This window comes from Rattus norvegicus, chromosome 4, assembly GCF_021556685.1.
Source record: "Rattus norvegicus strain SHRSP/BbbUtx chromosome 4, alternate assembly SHRSP_T2T, whole genome shotgun sequence".
In the NCBI taxonomy this organism is placed as follows: domain Eukaryota; kingdom Metazoa; phylum Chordata; class Mammalia; order Rodentia; family Muridae; genus Rattus; species Rattus norvegicus.
In genome coordinates, this window is record NC_141537.1 from 116,837,159 (window position 1) to 116,858,638 (window position 21,480).

General features: G+C 50.0%; 2 protein-coding genes across 6 annotated transcripts; both read left to right on the plus strand.

Annotated features, from left to right (window-relative positions):
* Positions 1-896: 896 nt before the first annotated feature.
* On the plus strand, positions 897-3,996 carry Pcgf1 (polycomb group ring finger 1). Of its 4 annotated transcripts, none has more exons than XM_087657435.1 (9): positions 897-1,222; positions 1,882-1,987; positions 2,085-2,237; positions 2,402-2,473; positions 2,610-2,715; positions 2,934-2,967; positions 3,064-3,150; positions 3,685-3,765; positions 3,852-3,996. In XM_087657435.1, the coding sequence occupies exons 3-9, from the start codon at positions 2,135-2,137 to the stop codon at positions 3,897-3,899; spliced, it is 531 nt and encodes a 176-aa protein (XP_087513561.1). In that variant the 5' UTR covers positions 897-1,222; positions 1,882-1,987; positions 2,085-2,134; the 3' UTR covers positions 3,900-3,996. The 4 variants fall into 4 exon arrangements, with proteins under 4 accessions (XP_087513561.1, NP_001007001.2, XP_087513560.1 ...); NM_001007000.2 differs by lacking the exon at positions 897-1,222 and adding an exon at positions 1,328-1,462; XM_087657434.1 differs by lacking the exon at positions 897-1,222 and adding an exon at positions 1,397-1,462 and having other exon boundaries at positions 1,651-1,987.
* Positions 3,997-8,819: 4,823 nt separating this feature from the next.
* On the plus strand, positions 8,820-12,372 carry Lbx2 (ladybird homeobox 2). Of its 2 annotated transcripts, XM_087658752.1 has the most exons (3): positions 8,820-9,213; positions 10,284-10,955; positions 11,061-12,372. In XM_087658752.1, the coding sequence occupies exons 1-2, from the start codon at positions 8,886-8,888 to the stop codon at positions 10,676-10,678; spliced, it is 723 nt and encodes a 240-aa protein (XP_087514878.1). In that variant the 5' UTR covers positions 8,820-8,885; the 3' UTR covers positions 10,679-10,955; positions 11,061-12,372. The 2 variants fall into 2 exon arrangements, with proteins under 2 accessions (XP_087514878.1, NP_001102714.1); NM_001109244.1 differs by lacking the exon at positions 11,061-12,372 and having other exon boundaries at positions 8,958-9,213; positions 10,284-10,843.
* Positions 12,373-21,480: the final 9,108 nt, after the last annotated feature.

The window sequence follows — 21,480 nt, forward strand, 5'->3', positions numbered from 1 at the left end:
AGAGCAGTCAGTGCTTAACCGCTGAGCCATCTCTCCAGCCCACGTGTGTGTGTGTGTGGTGTGTGTGTGTGTATGTGTGTATGTATGTATGTGTATGTGAGATCAATGAAGGCATGGGCGAGCAGTCAAGACCGGCAATGGCTCAGTGGTGACGAGGTGGCTTGGACCAGGGAGGAAAACCATAGCTGCGAGAAGTCACTTAACAAGTCATTAATTCGTTCTTGATGCTTATATACTCCATTCGGAGTACAACATTTTATTCCATTTATGGGGTAACAAACACACACTCCTTTCTGTGAGGTCCCAGATACCATCAATCTAACTATTCCAACTATTTTAGGTCCCATCCCTTCCATTACAGCTCTCCCACACCTGTTTCTTTGACCGTTTCCCTCCACACTGCCTTTTCTACTTCCTTCACATTTAGACTTCTCATCCATCCATATGTCGATCAGGCCCACACAAAAGTTCCATTTTCTCCAGAAAGCCTTTTAACTTTCCGCCAGTATCTCCCCTCTCGCTCCAATCTCCAATTGTACTCGATGCTAATAACGCTGTAGAATAAATTTATTCTTTTTAAGTTCCCCTGTAAGGACCCAGGATGACAGTGTGCCATATCTGGGGCCCGGGGCCTATGCTACTGCATGCACTCGCTGCCCAAGTATCCTCGCTGTCAATCCTCCCCTCCTCCTTCAGCATCTGCTCTGCATTAGTCTGTCCCAGGCCTCCGCAGGCGCCGATGATTAAATCATCATCATTAACCAGGGCCTATCCTGGGCAGCAGGGAGAGAGTGGGGAGTAAGATCGCTACGTTTCCCGGGGGAGGGGGGTATCTCTCCCTCCCCACCCCGCCCAGGGCACCCTCTCCTAGACTTCGCGAGCCGGGAAAAACTCCCGCGGCGACTGGAGGAGGCCCGCGGCTCGGACGCAGCTCCGCAACGCAGACGCCTTAGCGGAGCAGGGCTACACTGCACAGTGAGGACCCCGGGTCTGAGGCGAGGTCGGGTCCAGGGACTCCCGCGCTCTGAAGCTGGAGCGGCCGGCGATAGCCCGACCTTGGGGTCCCGGGGCACAGGCTATCACAAGCTCCCGAAGCTGATCCAGAGGTTGTGTGCGCGCCGTCCGAAGAACGCCTGTGGAAGCGTGCACAGCAGAGACCCTGCTTCACGCTTCCCCCACTCCCTAACGACCACCGAGTGTTGGGGGGGGTCAGCGGGCTCAGGTGAGCACACGGGGAACTAAAGAGGGGGCGAGAGTGGGGTGTGCCGGAAAACTAGCCAATCCGGAGAATGTGAGGCCCTCGTTGCTAGGAGACAAGTCCCGCCCCGCAGGCGGTACCGGAAGTGGCAGGCTGGGATCAGCCTTTAAGATGGCGTCTCCTCAGGGGGGCCAGATTGCGATCGCGATGAGGCTTCGGAACCAGCTCCAGTCAGTGTACAAGATGGACCCACTACGGAACGAGGTGCAGGGGCGGCGGGATGACTGCTAGGGTCCGTTAGTTGTGTGAACCCAAACAGAGGAGAGGACGGGCGGTGGCGGGATGGGCGCTCAGTGCGCTTGCGCAGCAATGGGGTGCGCGTTACGCACGCGCGATTCTGGCAGGGTTGCCAAATGCTGGACTAGGACGCCTGCGCGTTGTGTCTCCGACAGCGTCTGGTCTCCCGAAGGAAAAGAGAGTCTAGCGGATCCGCGAAGAGAGAGCACCCGCTGTGCGCGGAGCCCTCTGCTGGGCGTACTGGGAGCTCACTCCCCCAGTCTCTTGTCGGGGGGGCCTTACGACCGAGTCCAATAAACAGAAACTGCTCTGGAGTTGGGAAGTGCAGAGGTGAGATGGGGAGGGCTTGCAAGACCAGTGGGGAGTGACTGAGGGTGTGTCCGCAGGAGGAGGTCCGGGTGAAGATCAAAGACCTGAATGAACACATCGTTTGCTGCCTATGCGCGGGCTACTTCGTGGACGCCACCACTATCACAGAGTGCCTCCACACCTGTGAGTGTCCCGGATCCTGATCTGTCCTCATCCAAGCTGTTTGTCACATGTGTCGGGTTCCCAAGGGGACTGAGCATCTGCATTTCTCCTCTTACAGTCTGCAAAAGTTGTATCGTGAAGTACCTGCAGACCAGCAAGTACTGCCCCATGTGTAACATCAAGATCCACGAGACGCAGCCGTTGCTCAATCTCAAACTGGATCGGGTCATGCAGGACATAGTGTATAAGCTAGTACCAGGCTTGCAAGACAGTGAGTGGCCACCTTATGCTTGTGGGGCCTCCTGACTCTAACGCTGGGTGGCACCTTGAAGTTTTGTTCCCAACAGTTTTGTTGGGAATCAAAAAATAAAGAGATAAAAAGGTCAACAACCAGGACAAAGAGAATTAATATGGCCGCCCCTCACCCCTTCTTAGGTGAAGAGAAACGGATTCGGGAATTCTATCAGTCCCGAGGCTTGGACAGAGTCTCCCAGCCCAGTGGTGAAGGTATGTCCTTGGTGGTCATTTGGGGGAGGGGGACAAGTAAAAGCCCTCGGATCAGTTCTTTTGCCCGGTTTTTGCTCTCTGGAGAAAAGAGGGTATGGAACCTGTACCAGCCTCCACCAAATCTACTTTTTCTCAGAGCCAGCCCTGAGCAACCTTGGCCTCCCCTTCAGCAGTTTTGACCACTCTAAAGCCCACTATTATCGATACGATGAGCAGCTGAGCCTATGCCTGGAGCGGCTGAGGTGAGGGTCAGGGGCTGAGGTGAGGGTCAGGGGCTGAGGTGAGGGGCAGGTCAGCGGTTTCGTGAAGTGATACCACTGGTGACCCAGATGCTAAGGGACTTGGGGAAAGGGGTGAGGGAGTGTCTGTTGCCTTGAAGAAAGTGTACTGTGTATACACTGTGTACTAGGTAGGGGACAGGAAAAGTGGAATACTCTAACTTGTGTCTGTTTCCATCCAGTTCTGGCAAAGACAAGAATAAAAATGTCCTTCAGGTGAGCGGGGCTGAAGGGAGGGCCTCTTTGAAGAAGCCACTTGTAGCAACCTTTCCCTCACACACTGGTCCTCTTCCCTCCCTTCTCTGTTCCTAGAACAAGTATGTTCGATGTTCTGTTAGAGCTGAGGTCCGCCATCTCCGAAGGGTTCTGTGTCACCGACTAATGCTAAATCCACAACATGTAAGTAAACCCACTAGGTTATTTGGAGAACAGGGGCTGAAAGGGGAGGACTTGTCTGGCTTGCCAGCTTGTACCTGGATGGAAGCTCAAGCAGGAAGATTACTGGATTACTTCAAGGCTAGCCTAGGCTATATAGGGAATTCCAGGCCAGTCTGGGTTCCAGAGAAAGAGTTTTGTCTTCAGAAGCAAAAGAGGTGAGAGAGTGGTCTGTTAGAATAGCTTAGTCAGTAAACTAACAAACAAACAAAAACAACCTAGTATAGTAGTGCAAACTTGTAATCCCAGCACTGGATCTGGAACTAGCCTACCCTACTTGATGAGTTCCAGCCATGAGAGGCCCTTTCTCAGAAAAGAAAAAAGTGGGTGGAGTCAAGGAACAACACCCAGAATTGTTCTCTGGCCTCCCCAGATATGAACATACACAACATAAATTCAGACACAGAGAGGGAGAGGAGGAGAGAAGAGGGGGAGTGTCTAGAGACATGTCTCTGCCCAGCGCTACCAAAAAGTCTTCTGTGCCCAACTCCCTCTTAGGTACAGCTCCTTTTTGACAATGAGGTTCTCCCTGATCACATGACAATGAAGCAGCTATGGCTTTCCCGCTGGTTCGGCAAGGTAAGCCGGGTGCACGGTGCACAGGGGGCTGAGGGGCCGGCAGGTGCTGAGAGCCCACTCACCTCTTCTCTCCCTTTTCTCCTTAGCCATCTCCTTTGCTTCTACAATACAGTGTGAAAGAGAAGAGGAGGTAGGGGCCAGGCTTGCTTCCACCCCCTTCCCACCCCTCCCAGATATTTATGTGAAATTAACTGCGGTTTTATTTTTTGAAATAAATGCTTTTAAAAAGCACTTCTCACCTTCCTTCTTCCTGGCTACACACTCAAGCTTTGGCCTGTGTTCTAATTCCTCTAATTCCCAGCTCTCACTGGGAAGAAGGGTCTCTCCTTTATCTACCAAACGTCCTCAATGGCTTGCCTAAGAAGGGGGATAGAGGCTCATGGGGAACTGAAACCTGACCTTTTGGTAAAGGAATGCTACGTCGATGGCAGCTCTTACTGTCTTCATGTGCTTCAGTATATGGTACCAGCCTCAGCGGATGTCACAATTCATATGGAGAGACGAAAGAGGAAGAAGAATAATATTTAAGGAAAAGTTCAAATAATTCCGTTCTGTGAGGCTGGGAAATAGACCCGAAAAAGAAGATCCTCCCAGTGGCATCTGGTAGGACAGATCTGAGCTCAGGACAGGAGAGCCAGCCGGGGGGAGGGGGGGGGGGCAGTGAAGGCAAGATGGAGAAAGGGGAGTGGAGGAGGAGCTGCTGTTTTTAACAATCTCAACACTTCCGTTCTCCCAATGAAGACTTGGGAGCCAGATGCTGGGTAAAAAACTGTGTCCGCTACGAAGAAAAAGCACCCAACTGACCTTCCTCAGCCAACAGAATGCCTCTCTCACTTCTCACACAAACCTCCTTAAAATTGTGAATGTCCCTCCCTCCTATGCCTGTGCGTCTCTCTATCCATCCTCCTCACTCCCTCTTACTCTCTATGGTTTTTTCTTAATAATTCTCTGTTCACTTCCTGTCAACTGGTTGCTTGCTCTGCCTCTTGACCTATGGTTGACTTTATTGATTCTGTTTTCAGTATTCAAGCAGAAAGCTCTTGGACTAAGGGTGTGTGCTAAGGCTGAGCCATGCCACAACTAAAATCAGGTTTTTCTAGTAAATAACAAAATCTTGGGGTTCACAGCGTGACCAAATATCCTGCAACAAGGAACCCATGTAGAGGGCACGATGATGAGCTTTAAGCAGGGAAAGGTGCTTCATAGAAGAGGGATGTGGCCAGACAAGGGCATATCTTGTCTGTTAAAGCCCACTGTACGTGGTGGGCTCCGCAGTCCCATCCAGGGTCCTGATTTGATGGAAAGCTATGTGGGAGAGTCAGAAAGTATCCTCCAATAATAATGATGGTAATGATGCCAGGTGGAGGTGTGGGGCACACCTTTAGTCCTCACACTCTGAAGGCAGAGGCAGGGGACTCTCTTGAGTTAGGTCATCCTGGTCTCAAAAGGCTGGAGAGATGGCTCAGGAGTTAAGAGCATTGGCTGTTCTTCCAAAGGTCCTGAGTTCAATTCCCAGCAACCCTATGGTGGCTCATGGCCATCTGTAATGGCATCTGATGTCTTCTGGTGTGTCTGAAGACAGCTTCAGTGTACTCACATACATAAAATAATTTAAAAAGAAAAGCCAAGACAATATCAGGTTAGACCACCCCAGGATTTTCTGAAGGAAGCCTCAGTCTGCTACCCAACCTGGGATGATCCTCAAAGACCAGTCAGTGTAAGTGTGGAGGAGACACGTAAAGCCCAAATCTCAAGGACTGGAAGTGATTCCTGGAGTTCCAGGGGTCCTGGTGTACAGCAGAGGTTGGAAGGCTGTCTGTCAGTGGGTGCAAGCTGAGAGAGCTTAATCGAGCATCTGGACCTTTTCCAGCCTTCATTTTGCCGTCTGGAAACCTCCCCAAGTTGCTTATAGGGCCAAGGTAAAAGTGCCATAGATGAGGTTAGCTAAGACTCCTATCAAATTCCAGCATCTGGGAAGCTGAAGCAAGAGAATTACCAGTTCTGAGTCAGCCTGAATGGAGTACAAAGGGTCTCCAACAATAAAAAGTGCTTATCTGCCTGGGGCAGCTGACTGGGATCTGGGTCGGGAGCACCTCTAAAGCTACAGTCTCCATGCCCCATTCCTACAAAGGTAGGGTGTAGGAGGGGAGGATGGCAGACTCACCTCTGCAAGGGTCCCTCCCCCATGCAGGACCGATCGTTTCCAGGAGGTGACCTCAGCCAGCAGTGCATGTTGGGTTAAATATCCCAATGGTAGTTTCCTACTACCTTCAGAATCTAGAGTCTGCGATCGAGCACGTCCTCAGGGTGTTCTCTAGCGTTTCTTTGTGCGTGCCCACCTGAGTTTCATAAACAGGGAGGAGCTCTGCTAAGCGCAGCACTGTCCGGAGTCTATCCCTGCCATTCTGCGAAGGAGCTTGCTTTTGGATGTGGCTGCAGCTCAGCCACAGAGAGGGAGAGAGTGAGGGAGGGAGAGATCAGAGGACTTGGGGTTGAATACGATCAAAAGATCAAAATACAAAGTATGAAATTTTCAAAAACAATTTTATAAAATTTAAATATCAGACGGCAGCTTGCATCAGCGCCCCTCCCACCCCAAGCTAAATAAAACAGTGGTGGTGGTTCTAATTAAGCCATGCCTGAAGACTAGGAGGTCCTAGCTCAGGAGCCCCAGCACCCACTCCTGGAGATGCGGGCCTTGCTTTGAGGCGTGGGCAGCCCACAGCGGAAGGTGGTGAGGTCTGCTTGGATCTGGCTGAATCTAGTGGGTGGGTAGTCGGAGCCTTAGTCCTGCACAGTGACAGCAGCAGCTGCGGAACATCTCCAGTGGTTGCTGATGCTGCACAGCTGCAAACCCCCTTCCCTTTTCCACCCTGATCCCAAGGTCACTCACATCTCAGATTGGGAAATCAAGCCAATGCCTTTGGGGAAGGGGTGCACAATCCAGTGGAACTTGGTGCCTTCAGGATTCTAAGACATGTTGCTCAGGGCTGCCCACTACGCAGACTGCCAAGGCCCCAGGCCTCAGCGCTGGAGGAAAGGAATGCGGACCAGCCCTTGCTTTGTTCCCTCCCTACCTCCCTATCCCGAGGCTGAGGCTTCCCAGCTCTGCTCTACAGCTCTGCCCCTGTTGGAAACAGAGGGCTTGTCCTTCACTCTGTCTCTCCCGTGCCACCCGTGACAAAGGACTTTACTAGAACGTGAGCAGAGCTACAGACCTGTAGAATGCTGAATCTTTGGGTGCAAAACAACTGGTCACCAGGAAGCTTCTGCACTCCCCAATTGCTGCAGGGAAAGCTATGAGACAGCTGAGTGCTCCCCCTCAAGCCCAGAACCCACATTTAATCTCTTAACATCCCTCATTAATCACTCACACTCCTCTGGTCCCCCTCTGTGGATCCGGTTTCTCCCCAGCTCATGTTCCAAATGCTTAGCCAGGAGAAGGCCCCCTCAGTGGCCCCGAGATAGTCTGGACTAATCCCTGGGCATTGGTATGTCCTTGGTCAGTCTCTGGTGTTAGGGCATCTTCCCTTTACCTTCTCTACATCTGTCTCCCCCCAAACTTGTATCCGAAGACCATCCCAGCACTTACCGGAGCCCATGTGCTGAAGGGAAGAGGTAGGCAGGAGAGGTGGAAGGGAAGGAAGGCAAAGCCCCTCAGGAGAGCCCCACACTCCTCTCACACAGGAGTAATTGAGAGCAGAGGTAAAAAGGACATAAAAGCCACAGCCATGTAATGGATACATGGGGAGAGGTTGCAGTATCTGTTGGGTGACAGTACTGGGATGCAGTAGAGCAGTTCTTTGTGCCTCCTGGGATCTGCTTTAATTGCATATTAAGTGAAACCACAAGGGCTGGTCTGAGGGCTAAGTCTTGAAGGAGAAGCTCTCTAGTGCCCTCCCTTACCCCTCCATTAATAACTAATCAACAAGGTCCTGAGGCAGCTCAGCTTTTCATCCAGGCCTGGCTCTGCTCTCTGACCCTGCAGTGGCACACGGAGCTTCAAGAGCATTCCCCAGGCTCCAGGAGAATCACCAGAGGGAACCCTTTATGGGAAAACACTCCTACTATTAAGGGGCGTGTCCTCTTGTCAAGGGGCCTTTGGCCCAGGTTCCCAGGGTCTCCTAAGACCTTTTTGGAGCACCCAAACTCTAAGTTACACTTGCCCCAAAGAGTAGACAAGTGGACCCTGCATACTAGTGGGAGATGCAGAGGCCACAGGAAAGGTGACATTGGGAATAAGCCAGGAGAGACTGCTCTGGCCTTTCGCTGTACTATCAACAAAACAAGCATAGATTGAGTACAGCCCGCACAATGGCTCACTCCGCAGACAGTTGAGCCAAGAAGATTACTTTGAGTTTGAGCAGAGCCTGGGCTACTGAGTGAGAGCCTAGCTCTCACTTTGTTAAGTCAGAGCTGCCTTATTTCATCTCAAGATGATCATGGAGCGCTAACCCAGATGTGGATAAATGTGGAGGAGAAGAGGACAGAGAATACAAAAAGCAATGAAAGGCCAAGCCTTCAATTAGTCTTCTTGGAGAGTGATCCTACAGGGAAATCATACCTGAACTACGAGGGCTTAATAAAATGATAAAGTCAGACCTGCGGTGAGCCAGTAAGAAGGGCAGGTGCTCTGTGGAGACCTGTCCTCGCTCGCCTGCCCCATTCCCTATGGTATCGTTTTATGACAGGTATTCTAATAGGCTAGGTTCTTGATCCTGGATCCCCACACTACACCAACCATTTCCAGTCACCATCTTCCCTTTAAGACATTTCCCCAGGGTGGGGTGGGGAAGATAAGGCAAAGATAAGATATTTAGTCCCTGACACAATCTGCCCTGATCCTGTTTCTTCTCAGAACTCTGCAAATCCCCAGCCCTTGAGGCCAGAGAAAGCAATTTTATTGCCCAGGAGTTTATGACCCAGAGCATGTGTAGGGACCAAAGCAGTATGCAATCCGGGGAAGTGCACCCAGTTTGAATGTGCACAGAGCTATATAAACCTCAAAGTCAGAAGCCATCGGCTTCTCTCTGTAGAAGAAATAAGGTTGCCAGTACGCCTATGGGCTCCACATTTCACTGCGGCCCTTGGAAGGAGGTGGGGATGCAGAAGGAGGGGACATGGGGCTTCAACCCAGCTCTAGGGGGCGGGTCCGAGGCAGGGGGCCCAGGTCGGAAGCTGAGTGCTGGGGGCCTAGGAGGTTGTGGAAGCCAAGCGCAGCGGGAGGCGGGATCGCTACAACCCCGCTTGCCATGAATTCTGGACGTCAGCGCCGGACACCCTTTAGCATCGCAGACATCCTCGGTCGGAGCATGGTCCCCGGAGCACCTTCTGAGCCACGGCTTCCTGAAGCCGGCCCTGATCCTGCATCGCCACTGTGTGCGCTGGAGGAGCTTGCTAGTAAAACTTTCCAGGGCCATTCTCCTCGCGCTCCACAGCCTTCTGAAGGTACACGCCACGCCAGCAAACTCCCTTCCCAATGTCGCGGATTTGAACTGTGTGTCTATGTGTCTGTCTGTCCGTCCGTCCGTCCATTCCTGTCTATATCTCTGTCTCTGTCTGTCTCTCTCCCTCCACCCCCCTTCGCTCTCTTGTCCTTGGTCACAAAGTTATGTCTGACCCTGGCCCACTCCCTGCCCTCTGGCCAAGTGTCAGGAGTGGCCAAGTGTCAGGAGTTGCGTCATGGGCCCCCCGCAGGTCTCCTGAGTTAGTTCTGAGACTCTGCAGTTGCTCCAGGGGGTCTCAGGAGCTGTGGGATACCACTAGGCTGGAGAGAATCCAGGGACCCGCTGGGCTGATGCGTTCGCTGTATGCGGGGCAGTCACGACCAAGAGAGGCCGTGGAGACAAAACGCTTGAGCTGCAGGCAAGAAAGAGTGAGACAAGGACAAGGCAGAAAGTTTCTGAGACCTCCCAACTACCCAGCCCTAGCCCTGCCCCAGCCCCAGCCCCAGCCCCAGCCCCAGCCCCAGCCCCAGCCCCAGCCCCAGCCCCAGTCCCAGCCCCAGTCCCAGCCCTGGGCCCCAGCCTCAGGTTCACTTCTTGAACTCTGTAGGTCCTTGCAGCACGGTTTGGCACAAGAACCGCCTTTCTGCCTCCCTTCCCTTTGGGCTCCCGGAAAGGGAGCTGGTGTTACTAAGGACGCATAAGCAGAGGGCTTTATACTGCCACCAGGCCGGATGGGTCACCCGACCTCAATTTGGCCTCTACCCTACTACTACGCACAACCTGGAGTTCTAAAAGGAGTCAGAGGACCGTCTCCAAACGTCCCTGACTCTGCACCAGATCTCTCGTCAGTCCCATCCAGCCTCCACCGACTCTAACAACCTTATCTCCCTGTCGCCAGCACCACCAAGGGCCTGCTGCACTTCGAATCCGGATCCTGACCGGGTGTACAGGGATCGTGGTGCTGGTCCGCCCCCCACCTCCAACCTGCTTGAGCCCCGCAACCCTAGTTTTTCCACCCAGACCTCAGCTCCTCCAAAGCCAGAGACTGACATTTCCGTCTCATTCTGGCAGGCAGAGCCGTCCCGGAGGCGCCGCCGGGTCCTGGCACTGGTGTCCGGAGACGCCGCAAGTCGCGCACCGCCTTCACTCCACAGCAGGTGCTGGAGCTGGAGCGGCGATTCGTCTTCCAGAAGTACTTGGCACCGTCAGAGCGCGACGGACTGGCTGCACGACTGGGTCTGGCTAATGCGCAAGTGGTCACTTGGTTCCAGAACCGTCGCGCCAAGCTCAAGCGGGATGTGGAGGAGATGCGCGCGGACCTGGCCTCCCTGTGCGGGTTGTCTCCGGGAGTCCTGTGCCCCCCAGCACTGCCAGACAGCGCTTCAAGCCCTGACCTCCAGCCAACCCCTTCAGGGCCCGATTCCGAGCCCGGCTTATCAGATGAAGAGATACAGGTGGACGATTGAAAGAAAAGCTGCTGCCTGCCCTGGATTCTTGGGCCCTGGACTCCTGCTAGGGGCTTTTGTCTCGGTTCCCGGGTGGAGGGTAGAGACCCATTTAGCTCTGTTCTGTTCCTAACTCCACACTCCTACTTTTCTTACTCGTTAAGAATAAAGCCGCCGCTCTGCTACAAGAAACCTCAGTCCGGAATGCCCGCCGCCCAAACCAAGGCAAGCTGCTACTCACTGGGAACTTCTGTTTAAAACGTGGTGCTTCTTTTAGGCCAAATAGCAAACCTAAAAGGTAGGTGTCTGGCTATGCTTATTTTTCAAAAGAGACTTGAGGTCAGGATTTGGACACAGGCATCAGCTACTCTTCAAAGACCCGGCTTGTCTTTCTCCTCTGTAGACACTGGATGCAGAGGAAGTGGGCAGGATTCCAGCGGTGCCTTCCGGCCACTACCCACTACTGGCTACCTTTGTTCCCAGGACTGCCTGTAGCTTTGGAGACCTCAGCACTAACCTTTAGGTTGGTCCCTATATAATAATGTGATTCTTTCTCTACTCTTAATTAAGCTTTACTAGGTCCCCTGCATTAGGAGAGCCACGGTAAGCTTAGTGTGGGTGCACACCTGTGATCCCAGCACTTGGAAGGTAGGGGCAGGAGAAACAAGAGTTCTAAGTCAGCCTGGGCTGTATCACGAGTGCACACGCACACACCAATAAACCAAAAACCTGGACCCACAGCTGACATCTCTGACCTTCATCTTTGACCTTCCTTCTTGCTGGCCATTAATCACTCTCCTCCTTCGAGGCATTGACTGGGGAGGGACCAGGAGCACTGAGGAGCCAGAGGCCCATCGTTTCAGTCTTTAAGAGACCACCATGCACCTAGGACCTCAGGCAGCAAGTGAAGGGCCAAGGAGAGGAAACTCCAGGGGAAATAAATAAGGCCGGAAGGCAGGGGTGAATCTGGTGTCTTCACACAAGATCTGAGTGCCTCGTGCGAATTAATCAGAAGAACAGGCCAATTGAGTGGACTTTTAATCTGATGTTAGGACACTGTCCTTGTAGGTGGGAAGACACAGGTTCACCTTCATGCTTTCTCACACAAGCTGTTTGTTTGTTTGTTTGTTTGTTTGTTTGTTTTGTTGAGACAGGGTTTCTCTGGAACCTTGGCTATCATGTAATTCACTTTGTGGACTCCGAGATCTTCCTACCTCTACCTCCTGATAGGACTAAAGTATGTGCCAGCACACCCAGCACACTTTTTTAGATTGATTTATTTTCATTTTATGTATATGAGTGTAATGTGTGTGTTTGGTACCCACACTTCCAGATGAGGGTGTTGGATCACTTGGAACTGGAGTTACGATCAGTTGTGAGCCACCCCATGTGCCCACATCAGCTGGAAGCTGAACCCAGATCCTCTGCAAGGATAGAAAAATGCTCTTAAAGTTTTAATCTAGAAGCCCCCAGCTATTTGTCCACAGAGTCTGTGGTCCTCATTTATGCCCGGCAGGACGCACAGTGCATCGACTGCTTCCAGGCCTTCCTACCTGTGCACTATCGATATCACCGTCCACATAAGAAGGATGGAGACACCCTCATTGTGGTCAACAACCCTGACTTACTGATGCACTGTGACTAAGAGTTCCCAATTTTGAAATGCTAGGCTCAGTCAGAAGTAGCAGCTCCTTGTTCTTTGAAGAGTGAGGAGATCTGCCAGTGGAAAAACATGCAGTACAAATCAATACTTAAGAATTGACAGTCCAGGTGCCAGTGGGACTGACTATACACACCTCCTTAGTGTGCTCCGTGACACTGCTCACTACGGTTCTGTGTTCTACTCTGATCCTTTTAGCTGTTTTCAAATATGGCCATTTTTCCCTGTAAGTTTTATGCAATTAAGTGTTTTCTACCTAATAAATGAGACCTATTCATTGTGGAAAAGAAAGAAAGAAAGAAAGAAAGAGAGAGAGAGAGAGAGAGAGAGAGAGAGGAAGAAAGAAAGAAAGAAAGAAAGAAAGAAAGAAAGAAAGAAAGAAAGAAAGAAAGAACTCTTAAGTGTTGGGTCACATCTCTAACCCCTGACACGTTAGCTTGCTTGCTTGCTTTTGTTCTTTTTTCTGGCTTTCAGCTCCTTCAGGTGCTAGCCCTATAGAGGCGCTAAAAAGCAAAAGATCACAGGGAGAGAGGCGAGAGGACCAAGGAAGAAACTGGGGTGGGTGCTGTACAGTAAACCAGGCATGGCTATCAAGGCTTTATGGAGGCCAAGCAGAACACTGCTTAGGGCAGCTGACGGGGTGTCATGAGAAAGCCTGGCAGAGGGAAAGAATTCAGAGCAAGACTGGGAGAGGTGTTGAGGTGGTCACAGAAGGGAATCCATAGCATTCTCCTACTGACTGGGGTGATAGGATTGACAGCCTTATAAACTCAGCCACCTCCTTTGTCATTATTCCTATTGGGATGACTATAAACTGGAGTTTCTGAAACAGCCCTGTCCACTAGAAGTAGTCAGTGTACGGCAAGCAGGGGGCAGAGTATTTAGTCCTTTCATGGGGCTGGAGAGATGGTACAGAGGTTAAGAACACTGTTCTTCCAAAGGTCCTGAGTTCAATTTCTAGCAACCACAATGATTCGTAACCATCTATAATGGGATCTGGTGCTCCCTGGGTGTGCAGGCATACATGCAGGCAGAACACTGTGTAAGTAATAACTAAATAAATCTTTTATTCAACTTCAGAAGAGGCTAAGAAGTCTTAGAAAGGGAACATTATTTAAAGGTATGTCCAGAAGCCAGTGTAAGAATAGTTATGAATGTGTCCCAACGTAAAATGGTAAATTTAATTAAAACATTGTAAGGGCTTTTTTGGAAAGGGGTGGGTGCTGTTTTTCATGTATATGTGGCTCTAAGTATATGTTTGTGTATGTGTGTGCCAGTGTGTATGTGTGTGCCAGTGTGTGTGTGTGTGTGTGTGTGTGTGTGTGTGTGTAGGGGTATGTTCTCGTGAGTGCAAAGGAGGCTGGCCCAAGAATGTTGGAAAACTCTGAAGCTGGAGTCACAGGCAGTTGTAGCTTGTCTGCCATGCCATGGATGCTGAGAGCTGAACACGAGTCCTCACCAGAAGCAATCTATGCTGAGCCATCTCTCATTTTTTTTATTCTTATTTTTTGAGACAGCATCTTTTACTGAACTTAGAGGTCACTGCTTCAACTGGGCTAGCTGACCAGTGAGTCCCAGGGATTCCAAATTTCTGCCTCCCCAGTGTTTGGATTACAGTGCTTTGAGCCAGGCGTCATATGCAGATCCTCGGACACTGACTAGCCTCTGCCTATCTCCTTAGCTGATATTTTGATTTTGATTTCGCAGACTTTGTAAACAGCAGTGTCATTTCACAATGTTAAAAGGTAGCACTGGGGGTGGGGATTTAGCGCAGTGGTAGAGCGCTTGCCTAGCAAGTGCAAGGCCCTGGGTTCGATCCCCAGCTCCGAAAAAAAGAAAGAAAGAAAGAAAAAAAAAAGGTAGCACTGGGAACTAGAGAGTTAGCTAAATGGACAGGATTTAGTCCCCAGCAGGGGGCAAGAAAACCAGTTGGACATAACTGAAGGCTAAAATGCCCCCATAGTAAAAGGAGACGTTCTTTGAGAGACTAGGAGTTCTAGTAGGGTCTCTGAAGCACTCCAGCTTGACCTGCCAACCACCACCAACCAAGAATGCTGGATGAACATTTCTTAAGGAGTCACTATGTAGGAATTATCCCTTAGCTGCTGGGTGTGGTCGCCATGCCTTTAATCCCAGAACTCAGGAGGCAGAGGCAGGCTGATTGATCTTGTGAATTTGTGGCCAGCATGGGTCTACAGAGAGTCTAGGACAGCTAGGGTTCCATTACACAGAAAAGCCCTGTCTCAAAAAAAACCAAAACACAATAAACAAATAAATATCCCTTAAACTAAACCTACTCTTTCTCCCCAGCCCAGCCCCTGAACAGTTCCAGGACAAATCATTTGAGCTGAGACAGCAGAATCTAGTGAGCTGGTACTGAGCCATAAACTCCTTTTTTCCCCAAGTGTTCCCTAAGTTCTTGTCCAGCCAGTACCACCCCCCTTACACTGCAGCCTTGGATAACAAAACTGCAACCAAAAACAAGGCGTGATGGTGTGAGCCTATAACCTGATTAATCAGGAATCTAAGACAGGAAAATTATGAGTTCAAGGCCAGGCTGGGCTACATAGCACATGCTGGATAAGGCTCAAGTCGTACCCTTTAGCCTGATGAGTGCTCACCCTCCCTCATCCTAGTCCCTTCCCTGTCCTGAGTACAACAACCCTCAGTTGCTCTATTCCCAGCAATGGAGGGGAGGGGAGGGGGGAGAGAGGTTAATTGTAATGTTCATCTCTGAGAGAGATGGTGACCAGAGTATCAGCAGTAGGAGTGTGAGCCTGTCTCAACATACAAACAAAAAGCAAGTCAAATAAGTCAGCCTTGGCATGTATCTCGGTTGGTGGAGAATCAAGTCAGATGTGGTGGCGGAGGCTTGAAGCTCAGGACTTGCCATGCAGAAGCCAGAGAATCACAGTTTCTAGGTCTTCTTTGGCTACAGACTGAGTTTGAACCACTCCAGGTTAAAGGAGACCTTGTCTCAGAACAAATGAACGCATTAAGGTAGACTCTGGACAGATGGCCACTCTGAAGGTCCTAGAAAAATGGGCAGTGTAGATCCGGAAGACAGTTCTGTGGGTAAGAGCAGCCGGTGTGAAAGCAGCAGAATCTGAGTTCAAATCCCCAGCACTCACGTTAAGTTGTGCATGGCTCCACATGTCTGTAACCCCAACTCCATGGGCAAACCCAAGCAGATCCCGGAAGGTCAGTGCTGAGCCAGCCTAGCCAAGATGGCAAGACTGAGGTTCAATGGGAGACGCTGTCTCACAAAATAACAGGATGAACTGGGCATGGTGGCACCTGCCTTTAATCCCAGCTCTTGGGAGACAGAGACACGTGGATCTTTTTGAGTTTGAGGCCAACCTGATCTACCTAGAGAGTTCCAGGCCAGCCGGGATACATAATAAGATCTTAGGAGGAGGAGGAGGAAGAGGAGGAGGAGGAAGAAGGGGAGGAGGAGGAGGAAGAGGAAGTGGAGGAGGAGGAATAGGGGGCAGGGAGAAGGGGGAAGTGGAGGGGGAGGAGGAGGAAGAGGAGGAGGAGAAGGAGGAATAGGAAGTGGAGGAGGAGGAATAGGGGGCAGGGAGAAGGGGGAAGGGGAAGGAGGAAGGAAGGAAAGAAAGAAAGAAGGGAAAGGAAAGAAAAAGCCAGTACACTGGGCAGGTCTTTGAGGCCCGCTCTTGGGAGCCAGAGAAAATCGGATCTCTGTTTGAGGGTAACACGGTTTACACATTAAGTCCCATATGATCTTCAAAAGCCGTGAAGCAATAAAGAGGTATGTGCTCTTCTGGCTTCCTTAAGTGTGTACATGGGTGCAAACACACATCCTTCTCATGTGCGAACAACACACACATAAACACACACACACATGAAGAATGAACAGGGATTCAGTGAAGGCTGACTGAACACAGATTGCTGGGAACTCACTGCTCTTCAGCTGATTAGAATTTCCAGCCTGGTGCCCAAGTGTTTGCATCTGTCAGTTTCCTGGGTGATGTTGGTGATACTGGCCTCCACACTTTGAGATCCACAGTCCCAGGAATTTCTGGACTTTATCAATTTAAAAAGCAATGTGCTCCCACCTTTCTTTCCATCTAAGAGTCACAAATACACAGGAGAGGTGTAGGCATAAATCAGTTTATTTAGCAACCTCAATGGGGAGATGTCTTCCTTCTTTACTCCTCTAACAACTCAGCGAGGCAGGGATTGCCTCTGTTGTGCAAATGAAGGGACTGAGCTCAGACGCTCAGAGACCTGCTTTAGGGCGAGCAGCTCATCACATCTGACTGTCTCCTGCTCAGTACTTTAAAGGTCCTGAATCATAAACAATTAAAATAAGGTGTCAACAACCACAGAAGGAAGGAAGCTTTGGGAGACTTAGCTCAGTGATAGAGAGATGGCTCTCCTCCCAGCAATGGAGGGGAACCACAGGAGGGAGGAGAGGAGCTAGTTATAATGTCCATCTCTGGGCAGAGATGTGGCCAGGGTATCAGCAGTGCCAGGGCCTGCATCAAGCTGTGTTAGTCCTGCTGGCTCCAAGCAAGATCTAAGAAGGGACTTCTCAAATGCAAACCCTTGAAGACTCTTCAGGCAGTGGGAGGGGATGGAGATTTGATCAACGAACATGAGAGGTCAGAGAGTGCATAGCAACAGAGAGAGGAAATGTAACCAGGGCTGGGGGTTACAGAACTGAAGGCTGTGTCTACAACAGACAGCGCAGGGACTTGGATGAGGGAGGGTGAATGCCCATCAAGCTAAAGGGAGAGACTCAAGCCTTATCCATCAGTGGGACCCTGCTGACCAATGAGTTCCCTAGGGCTAAAATCAGGACAAACTCCACTGTCTCCTCTCTGGATCTGGTGTAGTCTCAAAGTCTGCTGTAAGCCACGGAGCACTCCAGAACTTCACTCTCCTTTGATGTCCTCAGGAGATGTGGTTCTCCCTCCCTCCCCACCGCTCTGTTTGTCTGTCTGTCGTCTCTCTGTCTCTCTCTCTCTGTCTCTGTCTCTGTCTCTCTCTCTCTCTCTCTCTCTCTCTCTCTCTCTCTCTCTCTCTGCAGAGATGGCTCAGTGATTAAGAGCACTGGCTGCCATTGCAGAGAACCTGTGTTTGATTCCCAGCACCCACATGATAGCTCACAACCATCTGTAAATTCCAGTTCCAGAGGATCCCATGCCCTGTTATGGACATGGAGTCTGTTCTGGACTCCTCAAGCACCACGTATACGCCTGGTATACAGATATATATATATATGCATAAAATGAGAGTAAGAGGAAAGTGAACCTTAAAAAAAACTAAAACATTTTGGCTCGGTGTAACCATACATAACTTTAGTCCCAGCGTTTAGGAGGCAGAGGCAGGCAGATCTTCGTGAGTTTAAGGTTAGCCTGGTCTACACAGTGAGTTCTAAGACAGCCAGAGCTACATAGTGAGATACTTTCTCAAAAACAAAACGAGGGCTGCAGAGATGGCTCAGTGGTTAAGAGCACACTGACTGCTCTTCCAGAGGTCCTGAGTTCAAATCCCAGCAACCACATGGTGGCTCACAACCATCTGTAATGGGATCCGATGCCCTCTTCTGGTGTGTCTGAGACAGCGACAGTGTGCTTATATATAATAAATAAATAAATAAATCTTTTAAAAAAATGAAACAAAATAAAAAGTATTTGCATTGTTCTGGGCACAGTAGTTACATGTCTTTAATCTCAGCACTTAGATGGCAAAGTTGGATTCTGGTCTGATCTACAAAGTGATTTCAAGGCTGGCCCGGGTGAAATAACGAGCACCTGTGTGTCTGTCTGTATATGGGATGGGGGTTGGGCAGCATGTGTAGAGGTCAGAGTTCAGCCACACAGGTTCCAGGGATCAAACTCAGGTTGTCAGGCTTGATGACACATGTATGACCCACTGAACCATCTCCCCTGCCTGATTTCATTCTTGTGGCACTGAAGTGGCAATGAGGCTGAGATTGTTTGTACTTAACCACAGAGTGTGACAAGCCACATTCGGCATACACTGCCTCATCCACTCCCTGTGACTATGATGGTTTTTGTCTGCATCCTTATTTGATTTTTTTAAAAGATTTTTTTTTGAGATGAAGTCTTTCTACATAGTTCTGACTGTTCTGGAACTTACTATGTAGACCAAGTTAGCCTTAAAATCACAGAGATCATTCATTTATTCATTCATTCAGGTTTTTTTTGAGACAGGTTTCTCTGTGTAGCCCTGGTGGAACTCTCTGTAAACCAGGTCGGCCTTGAACTCAGAGATCTGCCTGCTTCTGCCTCCAGAGTGCTGGGATCAAAGGTGTGTGCCACCACCACCACCTGGCTTATTTTTCTTATAATTATATATACATGTCTATGTGTATGTGCACAAGAGTGCAGTGTCTACCGAGACCAGAAGGTACTGCTGTATCTTTTGGAATTGAATACAAACAGTTGTGAGCTGCCCTGTGGGTGCGGGAATTGAACTAGAATCCTCTGCAAGAGCAGTAATTGTTCTTAACTACTGAGCTCCAAATCACCATTTAAAAATTTATTGGGGGTTAGTGGTTCTCTGGAACCCACACGGCTGAATTATGACCTCTACAACATGTCACTCCCCTCCCTGCATCCAGAGACACAGGCACACATACATGCTCATGGTTCAGTGGGTAAGGGACTTATTGTCAAGCCTGCCCACCTTCTCAGGACCCACATGGTAGAAGGGGAAACTGATTCCCGAAAACTTCTTTACCTGCCCACAACGCTATGCTACGGCATGCATGCACACACAGATAAGCAAACAAACGGACAAATAAATGTAATACAAAATTTTAACAGATTTATTTTACCTGTGCGCATGTGTACATATGTGAGTGCATCCACATATTTTAGAGCACAGTGGTCGGAGAAGGCATCAGATCCCTCAAAGCTGACATTACAGGTGTTTTGCCACCTACAATAACTATTTACACCCAGTTTCTTATGCAAATGCTGGGATCTGAACTCTGGAGCTGAGCATCAAGCGCCCTACCTGCTGGGCCATCTCTCCAGCCCCACTATCCTCACCTGATAGATGAAAAAGCAGACAGGAGTGCAGCCAGCCAGAGGCCCCACAGTAAGGGTCATAACCAAGCACACAGGGATTCCTGCCATTTCTTCTAAGGCCTCCAGAGGACTCTCTAGTCCCCAAGCCATTTGAGCCCACTTGGCAAGAGGCCCTCCTACAGGCCACACTGAGCCCCACCTAGCAAAGCTTTTCCCACAAGTCCTTCCAGACACCCCTCCCCCAGCACATACACTCTACTATGGCCTCCTTCTGGGGTTGTCTCTTCTCAACCTCCTGTTGCATGCACTCCTCCTTTGCCACCAAACTGGAAGCTGGCTTCCTGGAGAACAGAGGGCAGGGGAAGCAAGCAGAAAAGGGGAATGGAGAATATAAGAGAGGATGGCAAGCTGGGTGTGGAGGTCACGCCTTTAGTACCATCACGCAGGCTGAGGTCTATGCGTAGGGGGCCAGCCTGATCTACATAGTGAGTCCCAGGCCAGCTAAGGCCACATAGTGACCCTGTATAAAAAACAAAAACGAAAGAGAGGACAGGGAAAGACAAACCCTAAAAGGTAGTCTCTCTCAGATGGTACTGGGTGGGGACCCGGGTAGAAATATGGGCTTTGTTGTATGAACCTATTCCCAGGAAGTTAGAGACAAACGCTACCCAAGATGGACCACAATAGACCCAAGTAAAGGTACTACCAAAGTAGAACTTGGTGAACCAGTGAGTTTTATTGGGATTATTTACAGGAGCAGAGGTGACTCAAGACAACTGTGTCGGCAAAGCCCACCCCAGCATGGGTGACAGCTCACTGCACAGCCTGCAGACTGCTCAACGGGTTGCAGGGCGCTTTTTCCAGGTGGCTCAGTTTGCCAGAGCCTCTTCACATGAGCCCATAGTTCCTACTCTTCCCTGCAGCTTACCTTGGCTGAGAGTAACTCTCAATGGTACCTACCACTTAAACGTGCCAGGGAAGGGAAGAGCCTCATCAATCTGGTGGGCCTGAGGGACTCCCCGGTAAACTACACATCCCATACACCCCTGTTTAGCGATGGTATAGAGCCCACATACAGTCATAAGCTTTGCACTGGATCAGACATAGCCTGAGGTCCTCGGTGACTCTTCCTCTTATAGGACGTACTCTGGTTACAATCTTGTTCTCTGAAGACTCTATGGCCTCTCTAATCAAAAGAACAAGTGGGTTCCCATTGTCCCCAGGGTCCTAGCTGACCTTGGTGGTCAAGGATCAAATTTTACAAAAACGTATTCTTCGACTGTCTTACCCTCACTGCTGTAGGCGCCCAAGCTTGAACCCCCAGAAGGACATAAGGACAGTTTTACTAGTCTCATCATTTTACCTCCATGTCACGGTTAGGTACAGCTTAAGGTGGTTTTAACAAATTCATTCTCTCTCTCTCTCTCTCTCTCTCTCTCTCTCTCTCTCTCTCTCTCTGTGTGTGTGTGTGTGTGTGTGTGTGTGTGTGTGTGTGTGTGTGTGTGTGTTTGCAGCCATAGCTGTCCTACAGCAAGCTCTATAGACCAGGCTAACCTCAAACTCACACCTGCCTTTAAAGGTATGCGTCACCACTGCCCCCCAAGTGAAACAGACAGTTTTAAACAACCCAAACAGTTTTACATAAATAGTTGTATTGCTGTGACTCCGTTTTCTCCAATTGGTGAAAGCTAACACAGCAGACCATGTAAATAACTATCTTGATTAGACACACATTTTGTTCTTTTAAGCTAGGGTCTGTAAGTATCCCAAGTTGATCAGTACAACCTTGGGGGATTTTAAAGATTTGATTGTTTTATGTGTTTGAGTGTTTCCTTGCTTGTATGTGGATGTGGCATATGCACGCTTCGTGTCTGTGGATCTGTGGAGGTCAGACGAGGGCCTCCGATCCCCTGGAAGCAGAGTTGTGGATGGTTGTGAGCCACCATGTGGGAGCTGGGAATCAAACCCAGGTCCTCTATAAGGGTAGCGATTGTTTTCAATGGCTGAGCCATCTCTCCCGTCTAATGTTATAAAGTTTCATAAACTTTAATCATCAAACATATCTATCATCTTTAAGTTCTATCGTGTGCAGGTTTATTCAGACTCCCTGTGGCTTTAACCTTTCATTGGCTAGG

Excerpts from the sequence above, each read along its gene's own strand:
- Pcgf1 (NM_001007000.2), top strand. The coding sequence starts at position 1,370 with ATGGCGTCTCCTCAGGGGGGCCAGATTGCGATCGCGATGAGGCTTCGG. Across the intron at positions 2,238-2,401 it reads AGTACCAGGCTTGCAAGACA|GTGAAGAGAAACGGATTCGG; the intron begins GTGAGTGGCCAC and ends ACCCCTTCTTAG. Across the intron at positions 3,151-3,684 it reads TAATGCTAAATCCACAACAT|GTACAGCTCCTTTTTGACAA; the intron begins GTAAGTAAACCC and ends ACTCCCTCTTAG.
- Lbx2 (XM_087658752.1), top strand. The coding sequence starts at position 8,886 with ATGGGGCTTCAACCCAGCTCTAGGGGGCGGGTCCGAGGCAGGGGGCCC. Across the intron at positions 9,214-10,283 it reads CGCTCCACAGCCTTCTGAAG|GCAGAGCCGTCCCGGAGGCG; the intron begins GTACACGCCACG and ends TCATTCTGGCAG.